This window comes from Cyprinodon tularosa, unplaced genomic scaffold (genome assembly GCF_016077235.1).
Source record: "Cyprinodon tularosa strain WSP-4 unplaced genomic scaffold, ASM1607723v1 ctg224, whole genome shotgun sequence".
NCBI lineage: Eukaryota > Metazoa > Chordata > Actinopteri > Cyprinodontiformes > Cyprinodontidae > Cyprinodon > Cyprinodon tularosa.
Genome location: NW_024038835.1, coordinates 747535 through 763764, shown reverse-complemented (window position 1 = coordinate 763764; position 16230 = coordinate 747535). Strand labels below are relative to the sequence as shown.

The 16230-nt window shown below is 37.4% G+C and overlaps 1 protein-coding gene across 2 annotated transcripts in view; it reads left to right on the top strand.

Moving 5' to 3' along the window:
* The window catches only part of ptprga (protein tyrosine phosphatase receptor type Ga), a 203587-nt gene that overhangs the window by 156746 nt on the left and 30611 nt on the right, over positions 1 to 16230 (top strand). For both annotated transcript variants that reach the window (XM_038286394.1, XM_038286393.1), the window contains exons 6-8: positions 4873 to 4939; positions 9333 to 9490; positions 10610 to 10802. In XM_038286394.1, coding sequence (XP_038142322.1) covers positions 4873 to 4939; positions 9333 to 9490; positions 10610 to 10802 — 418 coding nt within the window. The remainder of the gene's footprint in view (positions 1 to 4872; positions 4940 to 9332; positions 9491 to 10609; positions 10803 to 16230) is intronic.

The window sequence follows — 16230 nt, the reverse complement described above, 5'->3', positions numbered from 1 at the left end:
TTTCACCAAATGTTCAGGAGAAATGTGGGAATTCATGCGTGACATTGACACGTTTTGTTGCTGTTACATTAAGGGATATGTGGTGCATGTGTGAAAGCGGTTATATACAGCGTTTTCCCCTCAGTTCACTGCTCAGGAGGGTGGGCGAACCACAGCAGTGGTGCAGCTAAACACCGAGAGAGATGTTAATGTGGTTCGACGTCTATCGCTCGTGAACTTGTGGTTTACAGTTCCTGCAGAGGTATTTATACCTCTGCACTGTTTTTCACGTTGTCATGTTGTAACCACAAACACTTGTTATTTTGGTTTGTTTTTATTTTGCAGATCTTATGTTCCACCAGCACAAAGCATTGCTTGTGACATGGAGAACATTTTTTACATCGTTTTCTTTTGTTTTGCAAATAAGAATCTTAGCAGACACACATACACACACAGAGTTTAGATTTTCTACAGCACCTTTTGATACAGCTACAGTTGCAGCCCTTTCATGTTATGCCTTTACCAGCTTTGCACATCCAGACAATGAATGTATTACCAATTCCACTCTGCAAAATAGCTCTGGTTTTGGATGGAGGCGTCTGTGAACAACAATTTACAAATCTCCACAGGTTTTGACTAAGAGTAGAGTATTCTAAAATATGACTATGCTTTGATCTGAACCTTTCCATGATAGCTTTGGCTGTAAATGTAATGCCTGCTACCCTGCTGGAAGGGAAACCTGTGGCTCTGGTCAATTATATCAGGTCCTTTGCAGTGTCCAACAGGTTCCTTTCAGGATTTCCCTGTATTTCCCTCCATCAGTTTTCCCATTAACTCTGACCTGCTTTTCCCTTTTCCTGCTAAAGAAAAGCATCCTTACAGCCATGATGAAACTGTGTCACAGTTAGAAGGAAATTTTCAGGATGATGTATTGTTAGTCTTCTACAGAATGTATTATTTCACATGTAGGCCCAAAACATCATCATAGAAGATAGAATTTCTTTACTCCCTTCTGGATTTTTTTTTTCATGCCTTCTTCTTAATCTACATGCACCTTTTGGGATTCTTTTAACTGTTGCCTTTCCCCCTGTCATTTTTCTCAGAAGGCCAGTTTTATGGCCGTCTTCAAAAGCAAAAACTGATTATCCTGTCATCCGATTGAGCTTACGCTCTTTTCAGTTCCTCCAGCGTTGATATTGACCTTTTGTCAGCTTTTTCTAACTGACTGACCTCTCATTGTTACTAAGTCTTATATTTGTTAGGTTTCCTTTTTTCCGATTAATGATAGAATGTATCTCTGTAAGAGAAAACGCCTGACGTTGTTTTATTAGCAAACCCTACTGTGAACCTCTCCACATTGTTGTCCCTCATGTGTTCCTTCTCATCACAGGTTGTTGATTAATGTTCCCTAGCAAACCTCTGAGTTCTCCAGAGAACGCATGTGTTTTGACTGATATAAAATGACAGAGATGTTAATTGTGTTTAATAACAAGGTCAGAACTGAAGGCTTTTTGTTGCACAGGATTTTTTTCCGTAATATTTGCATACAAATTCACTTTACAAAGATTTGTATTAAGAGTAAAAAGTAAATGTCTGATTTAATTTCAATTCTTAAATAGGCTCTTTATTGATTTGATCCATTATATAAAAACTGAAATAAATACATATATTAGTAAGAAAAAAAAATTTGGATCTGCAATTTTATCATAATTTCCTCACAACATAGGTATTCTATATATATTCTAAGTCAAACGATACATAAATGGGTTATATTTACCAGTTTAACCAAACAGAGAATATATATTTATTTTTCAATCTGTGTAAAAAGATAATTAAATTGTATTTAATTATTAGCAACATTTAGAGTCTAAAGTTCCACTCTGAAAAAAAAAAACAACAACTTTTTTTACAGTATTGTATCTGGAACAGCTTATTCTTCAGCAGATGCACAAAATGCTGCTTTTTTCATTATTTCTTCATTTGCGGCTTTGTTACATCATGAAATCTTCTGTAGCTCTGTTGCTGTCTCACACCTATGCAAACACGTTTTCCACTTGCCTAACCTGTAAATTTTACATCACTGCAATGGTTCCTCACAAAATACCACCCCAATAAATCACACTGACAGAGAACATCTGAGAACATGAACAGCTTTCATTAGAAAATAAGAAACTGAGAAGTTGGATCTTTATACACCTGATTTAAATGTTACATAGATTACACATGGGCAATAACTTGATCCCTCCCAAATTCCTTTTGATACTTCTATAAAACAAATCCAAGCCTTTATAAATGTACATTTTGTGTCTATTGTGTACTTGGGGCTGAATTTGCTGAAGCGTATCATCCAAAGTACAAAAAATGTGTAACTGTCTAAACACTTATGGTCTGGACAGACTGCCTGCCTGCACGGCTGCTGCTGTTTGCAAAACTTACACTTCTCACTGCGAGGAGACCCGCTACAGTCTGTTACCATCGCAAACTCCAGTTTCAGATGCTGCTGCCAAAAACCACATACTAGCAGCAGATGACACAGCAGAGATTCCAAGTTATTTTAAAGAAACAAGACATGAATGCAAAATCTGTTACTGTGCTTTTTGCTAGTTAAAATAACTATTTTTTCCCAGCAAAAGCAATCAGTTGATTAGTTCATTGTGAACTTAGCTTACAGCATTCAGACATAAGAATATGATCACTAGATGAATTGCCTAATGCTGCCCTGGTCTTCATGATTGCCTCTCTTAGTGTGGAAGATGCTAGGCAGCAAGTGAATGTTTACCCATCAAAGATGGTGTGTAAGAAGGAGAAATTATGGGAATATGTAAAGATGTGAGTAAGGAACATTTAGCCGCCCACCTGTCCGTCCATCCATCCATCCATCCATCCATCCATCCATCCATCCATCCATCCAATTAGCATCACTGGCCTGTACAGGAATCCCAGGCCAGCTGAGGAACATAGTCCCTCCAGTGTATCCTGGGTATTCCTATGTGTCTCCTCCCATTGGGAGGATCACCAGGGAGTTGCACAGGCCTTTCCGACCTTAACCACTAATTTACTCTTAATTTACTGGTTGAGGATTCTTTGCGGATAAAGCCAGAATTGATTTACTAGGTAAAATTTTCCAGGCAATTTACCAGGTCAAGACCTGCTATCAAACCCACTAATTTACCGGGACCGCTGTAGTGTAAATAAATTGGTTACAGTACTGCCAAGGGTACCCACTTGCATATTTATGCAAAATATTTGTAGTGACGTGTTGCCTAACAGTCCTGAGTCCTGCTTCATGTTGTTAACCTCTTCAACAGCATAATCGCTGACAAACAGGCTGGCAATATTTTATCAAGGATTTTATCTAGAGAACAGGCAGGTCTTGAAACTGGTCAGACCAAGAAATAAGCAAACTGTCAGCGCAGAAATGGAAATAGTACAGCTGTCAGGAACTGTCCAGGACTTGGTTATATATGACAAGATAACTGCTGCTCTTCATATTTTGGTAACTAACCACGAGGTCAGATTCTATTTACGTTTAGACCTTCCCCTGATATCTGCCAGCCACTTCTCTGACTTCTCTGAAACTAAATGTCTTCAGTAGTATTCCTAAAGCTACTAACAACTGAAAGAACCGGTGATACAAAAGGCATTGGTTGTTATAGGTAATCAACTGCTTGACAGTGGTCATTTTCTGTCTGAATTTTTTCTTTAGTGCTTGGCTTGATCAGTAAAAGCTATACCCCTTGCAGTACTGCCACCTGCAGGTAATAAAAGGTACTCCAGTTCCACTATTACAGGGCTAAGTGTTCTGGAGCTGACCTGAATATTTAGTGGGACTAATTTGCATGTGTGAAAGGTGCTAATTCTTGTTTAAAATGAGAATGAGGTCCTTGTCAATTACTGGGTTATATGTGGGAAAGCTTCTGAAGATACTCTTTGCAAAGCATGCGTGTCTGCAAAGACAATGCAATGTTTTTGGCATTGATCTGTTGGGACAGCATGGATCCTGCCATCCATGTGAATGTTACTTACACTCCTACCCTAAGTATTGTTGGAGACCATGTAAACCCTTTTAATGGAAGCAATATTCCCCAGTGGCTGTGGTTCTTTTCAGCAGAATAATGCACCCAGCCACAAAGCAAAATAAATAAATAAATAAATGGTGAAAAACATTTCTCAGATTTGAGTCAAAATAACTCCAATATATTCATAAAGCAAAAACTGGAATACACAGTTCACGTCTTTACAGATGAAAACTGTGTCATATCTCAATTTCTTTAATCTATAACAACAAATTAGTGCGTTTCTTTACCCAATTTCCATTTCACCTCATATCTTGATAGTTCATATGGTGATAATATATGATTTCTGAAATTTGGCCTTAGAATTAAATGCAAGCAATGGTGAATGTGCTTGGGAAAAATGGACCTGTTGACTTAAAACTGTTAAAAAGATTTAAAGCCAAAAATATAGCTTTTTATTGTCCCCTAAAACAGCACATAATATGTCATTACAGACCACCTCCTAGCTGTAGCATCTCAGAATGATGAGCTCAGTGGTTGGATTACATCATGTTGCACTCCAGCTTACGATCTGCACACATTCTGCAGACACTAATATAAAAATGCTTCAAGACAATTTTTTTTTTGTGTGTGTAATTTTGCAGTAGCAGCTTTCTGATAAACCAATGTAACAAAATGTATCACGACAATACACACTCAACAATGCAAGTAATTGGTATTAGGAGCAGCTTGGTTATAATGCCTTCTATATGTTGGTCTTAGTCCTTCTCCCTGTATTTTTCATGTTGATTGTCATTTTGTTTGTATGTTTAAATTGCTTTGCAATTCTCCTAATCCTTTTCCATAATCTCCTTTTGTCTTTGGACATTTGCTGCAGCTTGGGCAAAAAGACAACCCAGCTGTGGACCCAATCATCCAGGGATTGAAAGGAGTAGTGCATCATGGTAAGTAATGAAAAAGGAACCTCGTGCAAAGTTTGCCTCATGTATTTCAAGGTAGATTAATATTTAGAGAAAGGATTGATGTTCTTTGCTTCTCTAGAATAATTCTATATTTTTTTTTATATGTTATGCTTCATACCTAAATCTCCTTATCACAAAGCATTACATTTGGAATTAAATTTGTGTGGGACTTTCAGAAAGCAATTGACCTTTACCGAAATCCCTTTGACATTGCCTCGTACTTGACAGGGGGTGATCCAAGAGGTACATATCTCTGGCACAGATTCTGACATGCTTGCACAAAACAAATATTGATGTTCTTCGATTCAGCTGCTTAAACATAACGTGTCACAAATATTTATATATATATATATTTATATATTTTTCCCTTGGATTAGTCTTATCACCAAAGAAAACTAGCAGAGTAAAACTTCAAAAGCAGAATAAATTTGCAAGATACCGCCTGTCCCTTGGCAGGAAAACTGCATGAGGAGACCTCCACATTTTCACTCATAAACAGAGCTATTAATTACATCTGAACCTCATTTAGAACGCCCCCCCCACAGTTTCTGTCTTGTATATCTTTTCATGGACTATGGCTTCTGCAAAGCCTCACACTCGCTTTTAACTATTAATGTTCTTTGTTATGTGCTGTGGCACAGGTCTTAATGACATTGCTCATTCCATAAAGTTACTGCTGCTGGGCTGAAATCACTGTATGCATATTTACTGCAGATTGAGCCTCACTGTTTGGCTCCTTTTAAAACCTGATGGTGGCAGTGATTTTTGCAAGCATTACTGTACACTTTCAGGGAGTTATACGTTTTGGAGCCATGATGCAATTTGTCTACCCCCGTGACGGCTTCACTCGGTTGATTCTGATAAAAAATTGAAAAGTGATTGATGTGTGGTTTTTGGACTTGCACAAATATGTTTGAGACGTGACAAAGACAGCAAAATATATTGGATAAAAGCCTCTCATCCCCAGAGACTACCAGCAAACATATTTTTTTGCAGTTTTTTTTTTTTTGCCCTGGGAAAGTAAAATGGGTCATTTTAACTGGATGAAAATCCAATAAAGAAAAACGACTGTTCTCTGATTAGTCTGCCATCAACTGGCAGACCATATCTGTTGCAGTTTTAGTTCACTGAATTATTGAAGCCCCTCTGTTTTCTAAAAGGCATTGGCCGGTACATGAGTGTGATAACCTTTAGTGGAAATAACATCATGCTGTTAGCATGCTAAACCAAGCATCACTTAAAATGTATAGCATCACATTATTGTGTTTATTTATTATTATTCAAGAATAGTACTGCTTAAGGTGGCTGAATGTTACAGAAGCTCTGCTAGCTTGATCTTCTTTTTACAAGAACTTTTAGTTTCTCCATTTGTGAATCAGAGTTTATTTTTTGGATATTATTTGCTTCAGGTGTTAAAAGCTGTGAAACTGGCTGGATTTATAATGTTATTTTTCCCTTTTTTTAATACTTGTTTTGATGCGTAACCACAGCTGCCATAGAAATTATATATTTTTTACACCAGGGAGCAGCTCTTTTACATCTCTATAGCTAAAATAATAGAGGAACCAACAAGAAGGCGCCGGGGATCCTGAACAGAAGCAATCAGACGACAGAGAACCAAGAAATATAAGCCATCTCTTCCATCAATCATCATGGGCAATGGGAGATCTTTAGGAAACAAGCTAGAAGAACTCCAAGCTCTAGCAAGGACCCAGACAGAATATTGGTAATGCAAAATGATGTGTCAGGCTTTCTGACCATATTAGCAGACAGAGATTTAAAGAACATTGGAACATTCAAAGGAGGTGGGTTGGCAGAGCTTGTGAACAACAGATGGTGTCATGCAGGACATGTCACTGTGAAGATTCCTCACTACAGCCAAGATGTTGAACTGTTGGCAGTTAGCTTTTGGCCATATTATTTGCCCAGAGAGTTTACCAGTGTTCTGTTGGTAACCATTTATATTCCACCATCTGCTGTTGCCAACACTTGTGAAGTAATCAGTTCCACTGTTTCTAAGCTACAGACACAACAGCAGAATGAATTTGTGGCAATAACCGGTTATTTCAATCATTCCTCACTCTCTGCTACACTGCTAGGGTAAGAGCATTAGAGCAAATGTTTTGAAAAAGCTCAATGTTCTAATACAGAGAGCTGGCCCTGTTCTAGTAAACTAGAGGAGAGGATTTCACATAGAACAATTTTGATAAAGTGAAGAAGATCATGCACAACAATTCAATTCAATTCAGTTTATCTATCTAGCGCCAATTCACAACTATTGTCATCTCAAGGCACTTTACAGTTCAACCAGATCATATAGACAAGTTGATTCAAAGTTTTCTATCTAAGGAAAACCAGTTGATTGCATCGCAATCCCTCAAACTAATCATGCTTGGAGCGACAGTGGAGAGGAAAAACTCCCTTTTAACAGGAAGAAACCTCCAGCAGAACCAGGCTCAGTGTGAGCGGCCATCTGGCCATCTCACAACAATGAGCATTCTCTTCAGAAGATTGACAAACAAAAAAAGAGTGTCTTCAGTCAGAGGTTTTTCCAGATCTGATGCAACACAGACCACAACAGAAGATCCAATATCTAAAAAAAAAAAAAAAAAATACATCTAGGAGTTACTGCAACATTTAATTTCCCAATAGGATTATTAAAGTGTTTTTGAATTTGACTTTAAAACTAAAACATTTTAATTGTTACTTGTTTTGCTGACATTAAACAAAATTTTAATTAGTGCTTCCATTATTGTTATCTATAACATTTATGTTATTTATTATTAATCTTTTTATGGTAATTTTGATTCTGATACATAAAAATGGATAAAAATTAAAACATGCACACATTTATGTAGCAGTTCTCAAGCTCTTATAGCACGGGATATAAATCCTTTCCCCATCTAGCCAGTGTGTAGGAACAGAAGTAAAGCTCTGTGATATTAGATGCTACATTAGTTGGCCCCTGTGGTTTGGTACTGTCTGCATTCAGCTGTGTGACGGTTATGATGCTCTTCATAGGGAGCATGAAATGTCATGGTTAGAAAAAAATTGTGTTCCTGTTCTTGTAGTCTCAAATAAAATAAAATACATTTTTTTGTTCTCGCTGAGTGTACACAAGTCTTTTATACCTTTATACCAGCATTTGACCGCTGCTTATTTTTGCAGCTTTAAGATAAAGAAATTGTTAAACACATCAATTACTTTATAAATCCGTGAGCTTAAACTCACTGTAATTGGATTTTTTCACTATTTGATTATTAAAAAAAACCCTTTTTTTAACTATTCAGAGATAAACAATAACTGCATATCTATAAACAGTCTCTGTGCCTTTAGGAGCATCCTTGGGTTCACTGTCTTGTTCAGGGATATTCTGTGTTATGGAGGGGTCAGGGACTGCTTGGTGAGCCCTGAATATTGGTCGACAACCTGCACTACCTTTGGAGCCAAAGCCTGCTTGGCATGATTGTGTGCTGTGCATATACACAGCTGTTTGTTCTAGCACCATAGAATCCCATTTCCCCAGCTGACAAAGAGCTTGGCATGGATGTTGCAGCTTTTTGGACTGCCGTCCTGCTAGCTGCTAAATACTCCTCGCCTTCTCCCCTCATAGGATGCTTGCTTTTCCACTAGCTCGTTATCCCACAGTCATCCATCCATCAGCATCTCGGCGGCCCAGTAGCGATAGGGCACGTACGCGTCTGAAGACATGGAGAAGAAAGCCCGTGCATACTGAGTCGGACTCAGAGTACAGATGAGGCAAAGGGGAGAGGCTTCCCCTGCCTCTGTTGTTTGAATACAAACCCCACCCTGAACCTCTGTTTCTTTAAAGATAAGCCATAGGCAGGGAGAGATTGGATTTCATGTAAATTCAGTTTTATTTTGGCTCCTTTCATAATTGTGGGAAAAAACAAACCGACCGCCATAAAGCTGACAGTATAAATGCAGCAGATAAAGCCATCTTCGTCTAGACGTTTTTCTTTTTTTTTCATTTGTATTTTTTCTTCCAGTCTTTGCCAGGTCTTAATCACACAATAGAACAAATCTGCTAATCATAATGATCTGTCTTAATCCCTGTGGCCTAGCCAGAGTTGTTACATAGAGCGAAGATCGTTGCCACCCAGTCACAGATCAGCTGTCAGGGTTGGCCATCTTATCAGACTCCCCTGCTTTTGCTCCTCTCTCAGTCCATCTCACTACAAAGATCTGGCCAGGGTGATAACAAGTACTGAAGCTTTTAACTACTGCCCTACCGTGAGAAGAGGTTTCAGGAACGCTGTAAAATGCCACAAGGAGGGTGAAATGGGGCCATGCCCAGAACACCAAGCTTTAAAGATCTGTTCACTAACATATTTTAATCCTATGTCTCTTCCAGAAAAGGAGACCAACCTCAGGTCATTCATCTTGAGGGATCTGCTGCCGTCGTCAGTGGACAGTTATTACCGATACACTGGCTCCTTGACCACTCCGCCCTGCAGCAAAGTAGTGGAGTGGATCATCTTCTCCAGGCCTGTGTATTTGTCCCACTCACAGGTGTGTTAAGTCCACTCACACACAGACACACACACTGTAACTGCTGTATTCGCAGCACACTAAGATCCCATTTGTGGATCCATTGCTGTTCACTGCTGTGAACGCACTAGCAATTTTCCCCATGAGCCTCACCTCCTTAGTCCCTTTAGCACGTTCCTCTCCAGCTCCTTTGCATATGAAACCATGACTGCATACGCAGGGCATGATTAAACAGGACGGCTGAGCCAATTACTGGCACCTATGCATACAGTAAGTAGAGTAGCAGTGGTAAGTATTGAACATGTCAAGGGTTTTCTCTGTAAATACATCTCTGATGAACTATGTGCATACAGTTCAAAGGAGATGTTTGTAACAATCCAAATAAAGAAATAAAATAAAAAACTGGATTCAAATACATTTTTTGCAGCCCTTGCCTGTGTGCCTTAAAACGTTTTACCTCCAGCTGTTATTGCTGTTTGTGATTTTGAGAGATAATATATGCCAAATCACGCCCCATGCCTTTTTTTGCTGATCCCCTCCCTTCCACAGTGCTTTGCTGCATCTTTTATACATTCAATTCTTAGGCTACCCAGCTGCATATTCTCTAGTGCATTCTGTGCCGTAGAAATTTGCAGGGCTCAGTGGAATTTCTATGAACTTGCATGAGGACAAATCTTTTGTTCAAGAATGACTTCTGCTGCAAGGATATTGACCACCTCGACAATGTTTGTGACGCTCACAGATAGTCCTTTATGAACCTGTAATTCATTTCTCCAAGCACCCATAGGACACATTGATTCCACAGTATCTGTAATGTGTAGTCATTACAGCGCACGGCAGGAGATCATTCTTGGCAATCAATGGCCACAAATTTGCCCCATTGAGAAGTTACAGCCCAGCAGGTAGCCAGGGTGATGATTGAAGTCTGTGCCTGCTGCTGCCTGTGGTGTAAATGTTTCTTGCAAATACTGCTCTCCACTTGTGAACATTCAGCTACTGGCAAGTGACTACAAATGCAGTGCTGCATGATATATTATATTTAACACATTCAGACGAACATTGACTCAGTCGCACAAACACACACAGCAACTGTAGCACTTAAATTAGCTTGATAGATATTATGTGTGTCTCTCTATCCAGCTGGATGCTTTTTACTCCATCTTCACCACGGAACAACAGGACCACGTCAAGTCTGTGGAGTACCTGACAAACAACTTCAGGCCCCTGCAAGACTTGAACAATAGGAAGATTTTTAAGTCGGCTGTGAAAGATGCATGGCAGAAAGATTTGACTGAGATATTAGGAAGCCCACACAGCACTGAGGCCTCTAGAGGTAAGATTTTTTTTTTTATGTCTGAAAAGACGTATTTTCTGAACACAAATTGTCGTAGTTTTCTATTTTATGTGTCAGACTGAGCTGTTGTTAGGTGTTATCTCTAGATGGGGGTGAATAAATTGTAAATGTTTTTCTTTGTAACAGGCTAAAAAAAAATCTTGAATTTGTTATTCAGTTGGTTGTCTTTGAGGTTCTTGTGGGTTAATTATCTTGTCTTGCTCTTTGATGCTTTGGTTCATCGGTTAAGTGCTTAAAAAATTAACAACAATGTTTTCCTTCTCCGAAAACCGTCAAATATAGAAGGCTGGTCCAAGACATTCTAAAAATCAAAATCTTTTTGCCATTTAAATATATTTTAGATATTGCTGTGCTTTTGCAACGAAATAAATAAGAAGTTGCTAGAGACCTATGGGCAGTAATAGAAAGATTTGCTTTTGAGGATTTTTCAGTTTTATTTCCATTTAGAATTTCTGTTTAAATGGTTAATACAACTAGGAAGATTATGATTTTTTATATATCTTTTTTTATATATTGTCAAAAATTTATACTTTTGGACATATGCTATTGCTGCTAACACAAAAGGAACTTCATACTGTTCCCAATTTGGCCCCAAAGATAGTAAGGGGAAAGATTTTTTAATCAAAACTTCACCCTTAGTTTATGATAGAATATTGAGATAAAAATATTCTGATGGATCTTAACAAATGCTTCTGTATACTCTTACAGGGTAAGCTTCAGAAATAAAGGTTACTCAAAATTAAAGTGCATTCTGTAAATGTTGAGTAGCACATAAGAGATATAGATAAAGGAAGTGGAGCTTAATTTTGTATCATTTAAAAAAATTGGTCCAATTGCTACAGTAAACAAATTTGGCAGATGTTAATTATTCAGATTTTTTGTTAAATAACTGCTGCTGCTGTTGTTTTTATTGCACACTCACTGCACAAATGAATATAAGGCATTAGTTAAATATGGTAGAATTGTTTCCTAAAGTATTTGATTCACAAGTACAAATGGATAGAAGTTAAAAAAAATATATACATATATATTTTTTTTTTTCAAAACCATGAGGCATGATAGTTGTTAATTATTTACAAAGGCCACATTAGTTTTCAGTAAAATGTTTTCATTGGTGTCCTCCCTAATTTGTTGTTTCAGAAACAGTTTATAAGTTCCAATTAGATTTGATTAAAACATTAATTAAAATGTATGAGAGCACATGGTAGCATTAGTTATGGGTCCCCCTGCTTTGGTTAATGAGCACCGTGATGTATTGCTCTAAAAAAGTTTGAAAAAGGAAAAAGAGGAGAAAATAGCCTCCTAAAGTGTTTCTATGTAGCCAGAGTTCAACTTGATTTAATGAGTTAAGATGCACAACTTAGTGACAGCTGTTCTTAGTTTGGATCTACCTTTTCATTTTTTTAAAGTGAGAAGCATATTTCTTACTAGTTGTTGCTGAATAAATAATGGAGATCAAAATGTGTTCAATGAAAAAAATGCTATGTAAGTATAATAATAAGCAGTGAGTGTGTTACAGTAATCTGTACGGAAATACAGACTTATCGTTTTAAGTAGCTCTACTAGAGTCAGAAAAGCAGAGAGGGGCCAGAGGCCCCATGTTGCCCTATTGGTGCCGTGAGCATATCCCATGATAGCAGAGTCATGTGTGAGCTTTATTCGGCATATTTATTGTTTATTATAGGAAATCTCAAAATAAAATAAAAAAAAAGTTTTTACTTATAATGCTAATATGACCATATTCAGGTTTTTTGGGAGTGAATTTGTTTTGACAGGTTTTACTCAGTGACGTTACTGGATCAGCACTGTTTCAAACATGGTTAAAGTTGCTGTTTGACTGAGACTTGAAAGTTCCCTCATGTCAAAACACAGACATCACGTGAGCCTTGATCAGAGTATTTTTGTTTGTCTTTTTGGCTTTTATGTGAGTCTCTTCCTTCTCTTGCTTTATCAGAAAGTGCAAGAACTCAAGAGACTAATGAGAAAGACTGCTGCTCCCTAAATTGGTGTTGTTGGTGTCTGGCAGAGAGAATTGATTGGGAATGCTTGTGATGAAGTTGGAGCACTCTAAAAGAGCCGATCAGCAATCATCATTAATTTGTGGCATAGCTAAAATAGACTCATACAAATTAAGTTGTAAAATTGCTTTTGTGGTGCTATCTCACTGGGCAGGATGAATGAACATCAGCTTATCTCACATTTTCTCTCTTCTCCTTTTTCTTTTGGTCATTTTCTTGCAGTATTTAACTGTTGAGCATTCATGTTTTTTGTTCTTTGATGTAAAATATACCATTCTTAAAATGGGAAGATTACTTTTCTTTCTTTAGGAGTAATATCTCTTGAATTTGTGCTGTGAGGAATACTGTATAGTTTTTATACTTATGAACCAAATGACAGCTATGACTTTTAAAAGTTTTTAAATCATTTGATAAGGCTGAAAGATTTTATTGATAAATCAAATTCTCTGTTAATGAAAATGAAATGTTTGGAAAATCAGGATTTTTTTCCAAACCTTGGTTTTCCATAGTGTAGTTCATTACTTTTCTTTTTTGAATGTCTTCTCATAAATAATAAACTATCTGACTATGTATTAGCATTAGCAGAAAACATTTAGTGTTACATTTTATTACATTGTATTTGGTCACATTGGAGGAAACTGTCTATTTAAAGTAATCCCACTGGGATTCTTGTAGACTTGGACGAAGCAATTTAACGAAGGCTCAGACTGTTCAACTACCACCTTTAGACAATCACACGATGCTTCTCTGTATTATCTTGTTCTAAAATGGTCTTGTCAGCTTAACAAGCTTGTGTTTAATGGGACATAGACCTTCAAATAATTCAAATTTTTTTCTTACCAGTCCCAAGAATATCTTCCCTAATGTCACGGGGATCACCACTATGTGTCTTGCTTTGTTTTCTGTTTGCTCAGCAGTGGTTTCAGATGTGTCTCTCTCTTGGACGCCATTTTAGGGAGCCTTTTCCTTATTGTTGGTTTAAGAAAATTGGGCTTAACACCAAGACAACTGAGACCTACTGTGCTTTAAAATGTTGCTCTTGGATCTTTGTGATCTCCTTGATGAGTTTTCCATGCACTCTGTGAGTCATTTTAGTTCTCTGGCCAACCTGGGAAGGCTTAACACTAAGGTGTGCCTTCACCATTTGGGAAAAATTATTATTCCTGTGATAAATTGTATTCTGTATCTTTACTGAGCATCAAGTGTTAATAGAAAAAGAAAATAAATAAATCAAATCTATAAAATAATTTGCTGATTCTTGATGTAAAACATTTTTCTATATAATTATGAAAACTGCTTATTGTGTTTTTAGGCTCATCAGTTCTGATGATTTGAATCATTATATTGCTGCAAAAAAGGAATAAATGACTGAATTCAGTGTAATGCAATTTGGAGTTCCTAGACTTGAACATGAATGCAGCTCATTTACCATTTCCTGCATCACAACCAGAGTCTCTAAAGACTGATCAGGCTTTTTCATTGGGATTGATTCCTTTTTTTCATGAGAAATTTTTTTTTTTTGGCATTTCGTCTGAGGCCTTCAGGAAAGATGAACTGATTAGGAGATATTGTGTTGCAACCACACCAATGAGCTCATATGAAAGAAAGAATTGTATTTTCTATACTAGATTTTAGACTTAGACAAAATTTATTGTCATATTGTACACACAAAGTGTATACAAAACGAAATTTCGTTCAGAACAGCTCTCCAGACATTTCCATTTCTAAAGTGCAGCAGTGATCAAATGTAAACATGGTGATCAAATGTAAACATAAGACTGTATGATTTACGGTTTTTCCAACAAAACATTCAGCGCTTTTTTTTTTGGATCTATCTTTTGGTGTCTGGAGACCAACGTTCAACATCCAGTTTCAACTTTGCCGTTAGCCACAATAACTGTAATTTTAGTAAAAGAGAAATGGAAGGACAGCTCTGTGGAAGGTCAGAAAAACCATTATTTTAAGAAACCATGTTGTTGTTTTCAGGTAGGCGATCTAACGGCAGAATTGAGAGTTAATTTGGAGTAACTCTGCTGTTGGTTGGACAACAGAGATTCTCCAGAGATGAAAGGTCAAGATTAAACTTTTTTTTTTGCCAGTGTGAAAGTAGAAAACTCAGCTTCTTTTTCCCAATAGCATCTGATTAGGAGAAAATGTCTTTTTTTTCTTTGCAGATATTTTTAATAACAGCATGATGAGTCACTATGTTGTTCTGTTTCAGCTCATTGACTTAAAAAGGTCTGACACTGCGAACAATACCAAACAGAGTTTAATAGAGATCAAGGTTGAGCAATGCCAATGATGTGTTGTCTTAGTTGCCTCTAAAAAATTATCTAAGTAAAAAGAATCTGCAAAGTCTGACTTCAGAGCTTTTTATTTTAAAAGCATGTTTGGTATTTTGCTCTTTAAAAATGACTCAAGCAGACAGTTTAAAATGCAGTGGTAACTCCAGCAACAGCTTCCCATGATCACAAAACAGGTGTTGTAGTTACTGTGTTGTTGTTTGTCCCCCAAATGGATTTCCTGCAAAGTTAAGTAAAGTGCTAGTATGTTTAAATCAGATGTATCCCTTTCTTGGTGTTTTCAGATAAGTTCATGTTCCCTGCATCATTCCTGTTTTGGCTTTGAAACATTTCGTACAGCCTTCAGAAGCGATACCCAGTGAAGCGGCTTTGTTGACAACAGTTATTTTATCCTCCTCATTGTTGATGCTGCCTTGAGAAAGAATCCCACTCTGCGCTGAGTGGTGCTGCAGGAGGAGACTGTAGCTTTTGAGATTATTTTCTGGAGGTTAAAGTATGCATTGCATAAAATCAACACATGAATGTTATGATGTGTTTTGGCTTTTTGTAATTACTGATACCGATATAACATTTACATTCTGGTTCTTTGTGCTCACTGCTTTATGTTGATCATATTTAGCCTCAATAGGTCGTCTGCAACAGTTCCTGGAATCAAAACACCAGTGATGTCAGTGGATCAGTGGGGTTTAAAAATTAATCCTTTACTGTCGCGTTTACTGATAAATTTAAAAAAAAAAGTTGCGTGGGTTTTTCATTTTTTGTTTCCCATATGCAGGAAGCATGAGGATTTATTTGAGCATACAAAGCAGAAGCTGATGAGAAGCTTTCCAGAGAATTATTAATACACTGATGTTAATCGTGAAATGGAAGAGACTTTCAGGACAGTAAAGATCCCGCCTCCAAAACCATGGTGATATCCTCAGCTGCTATTAAATTATTGTTCTTGAGCTACTGAACCTGACAACGAACATCCGACAGGTTATGATGCATTTCGCACCTGTCACACCTAATCAACACCCTGAGATTTTCTTCCTCTTGTTTTTTTTTTCTTTCTTCTCCCCTGTGTGCCTTTGACTGATTCCCTTC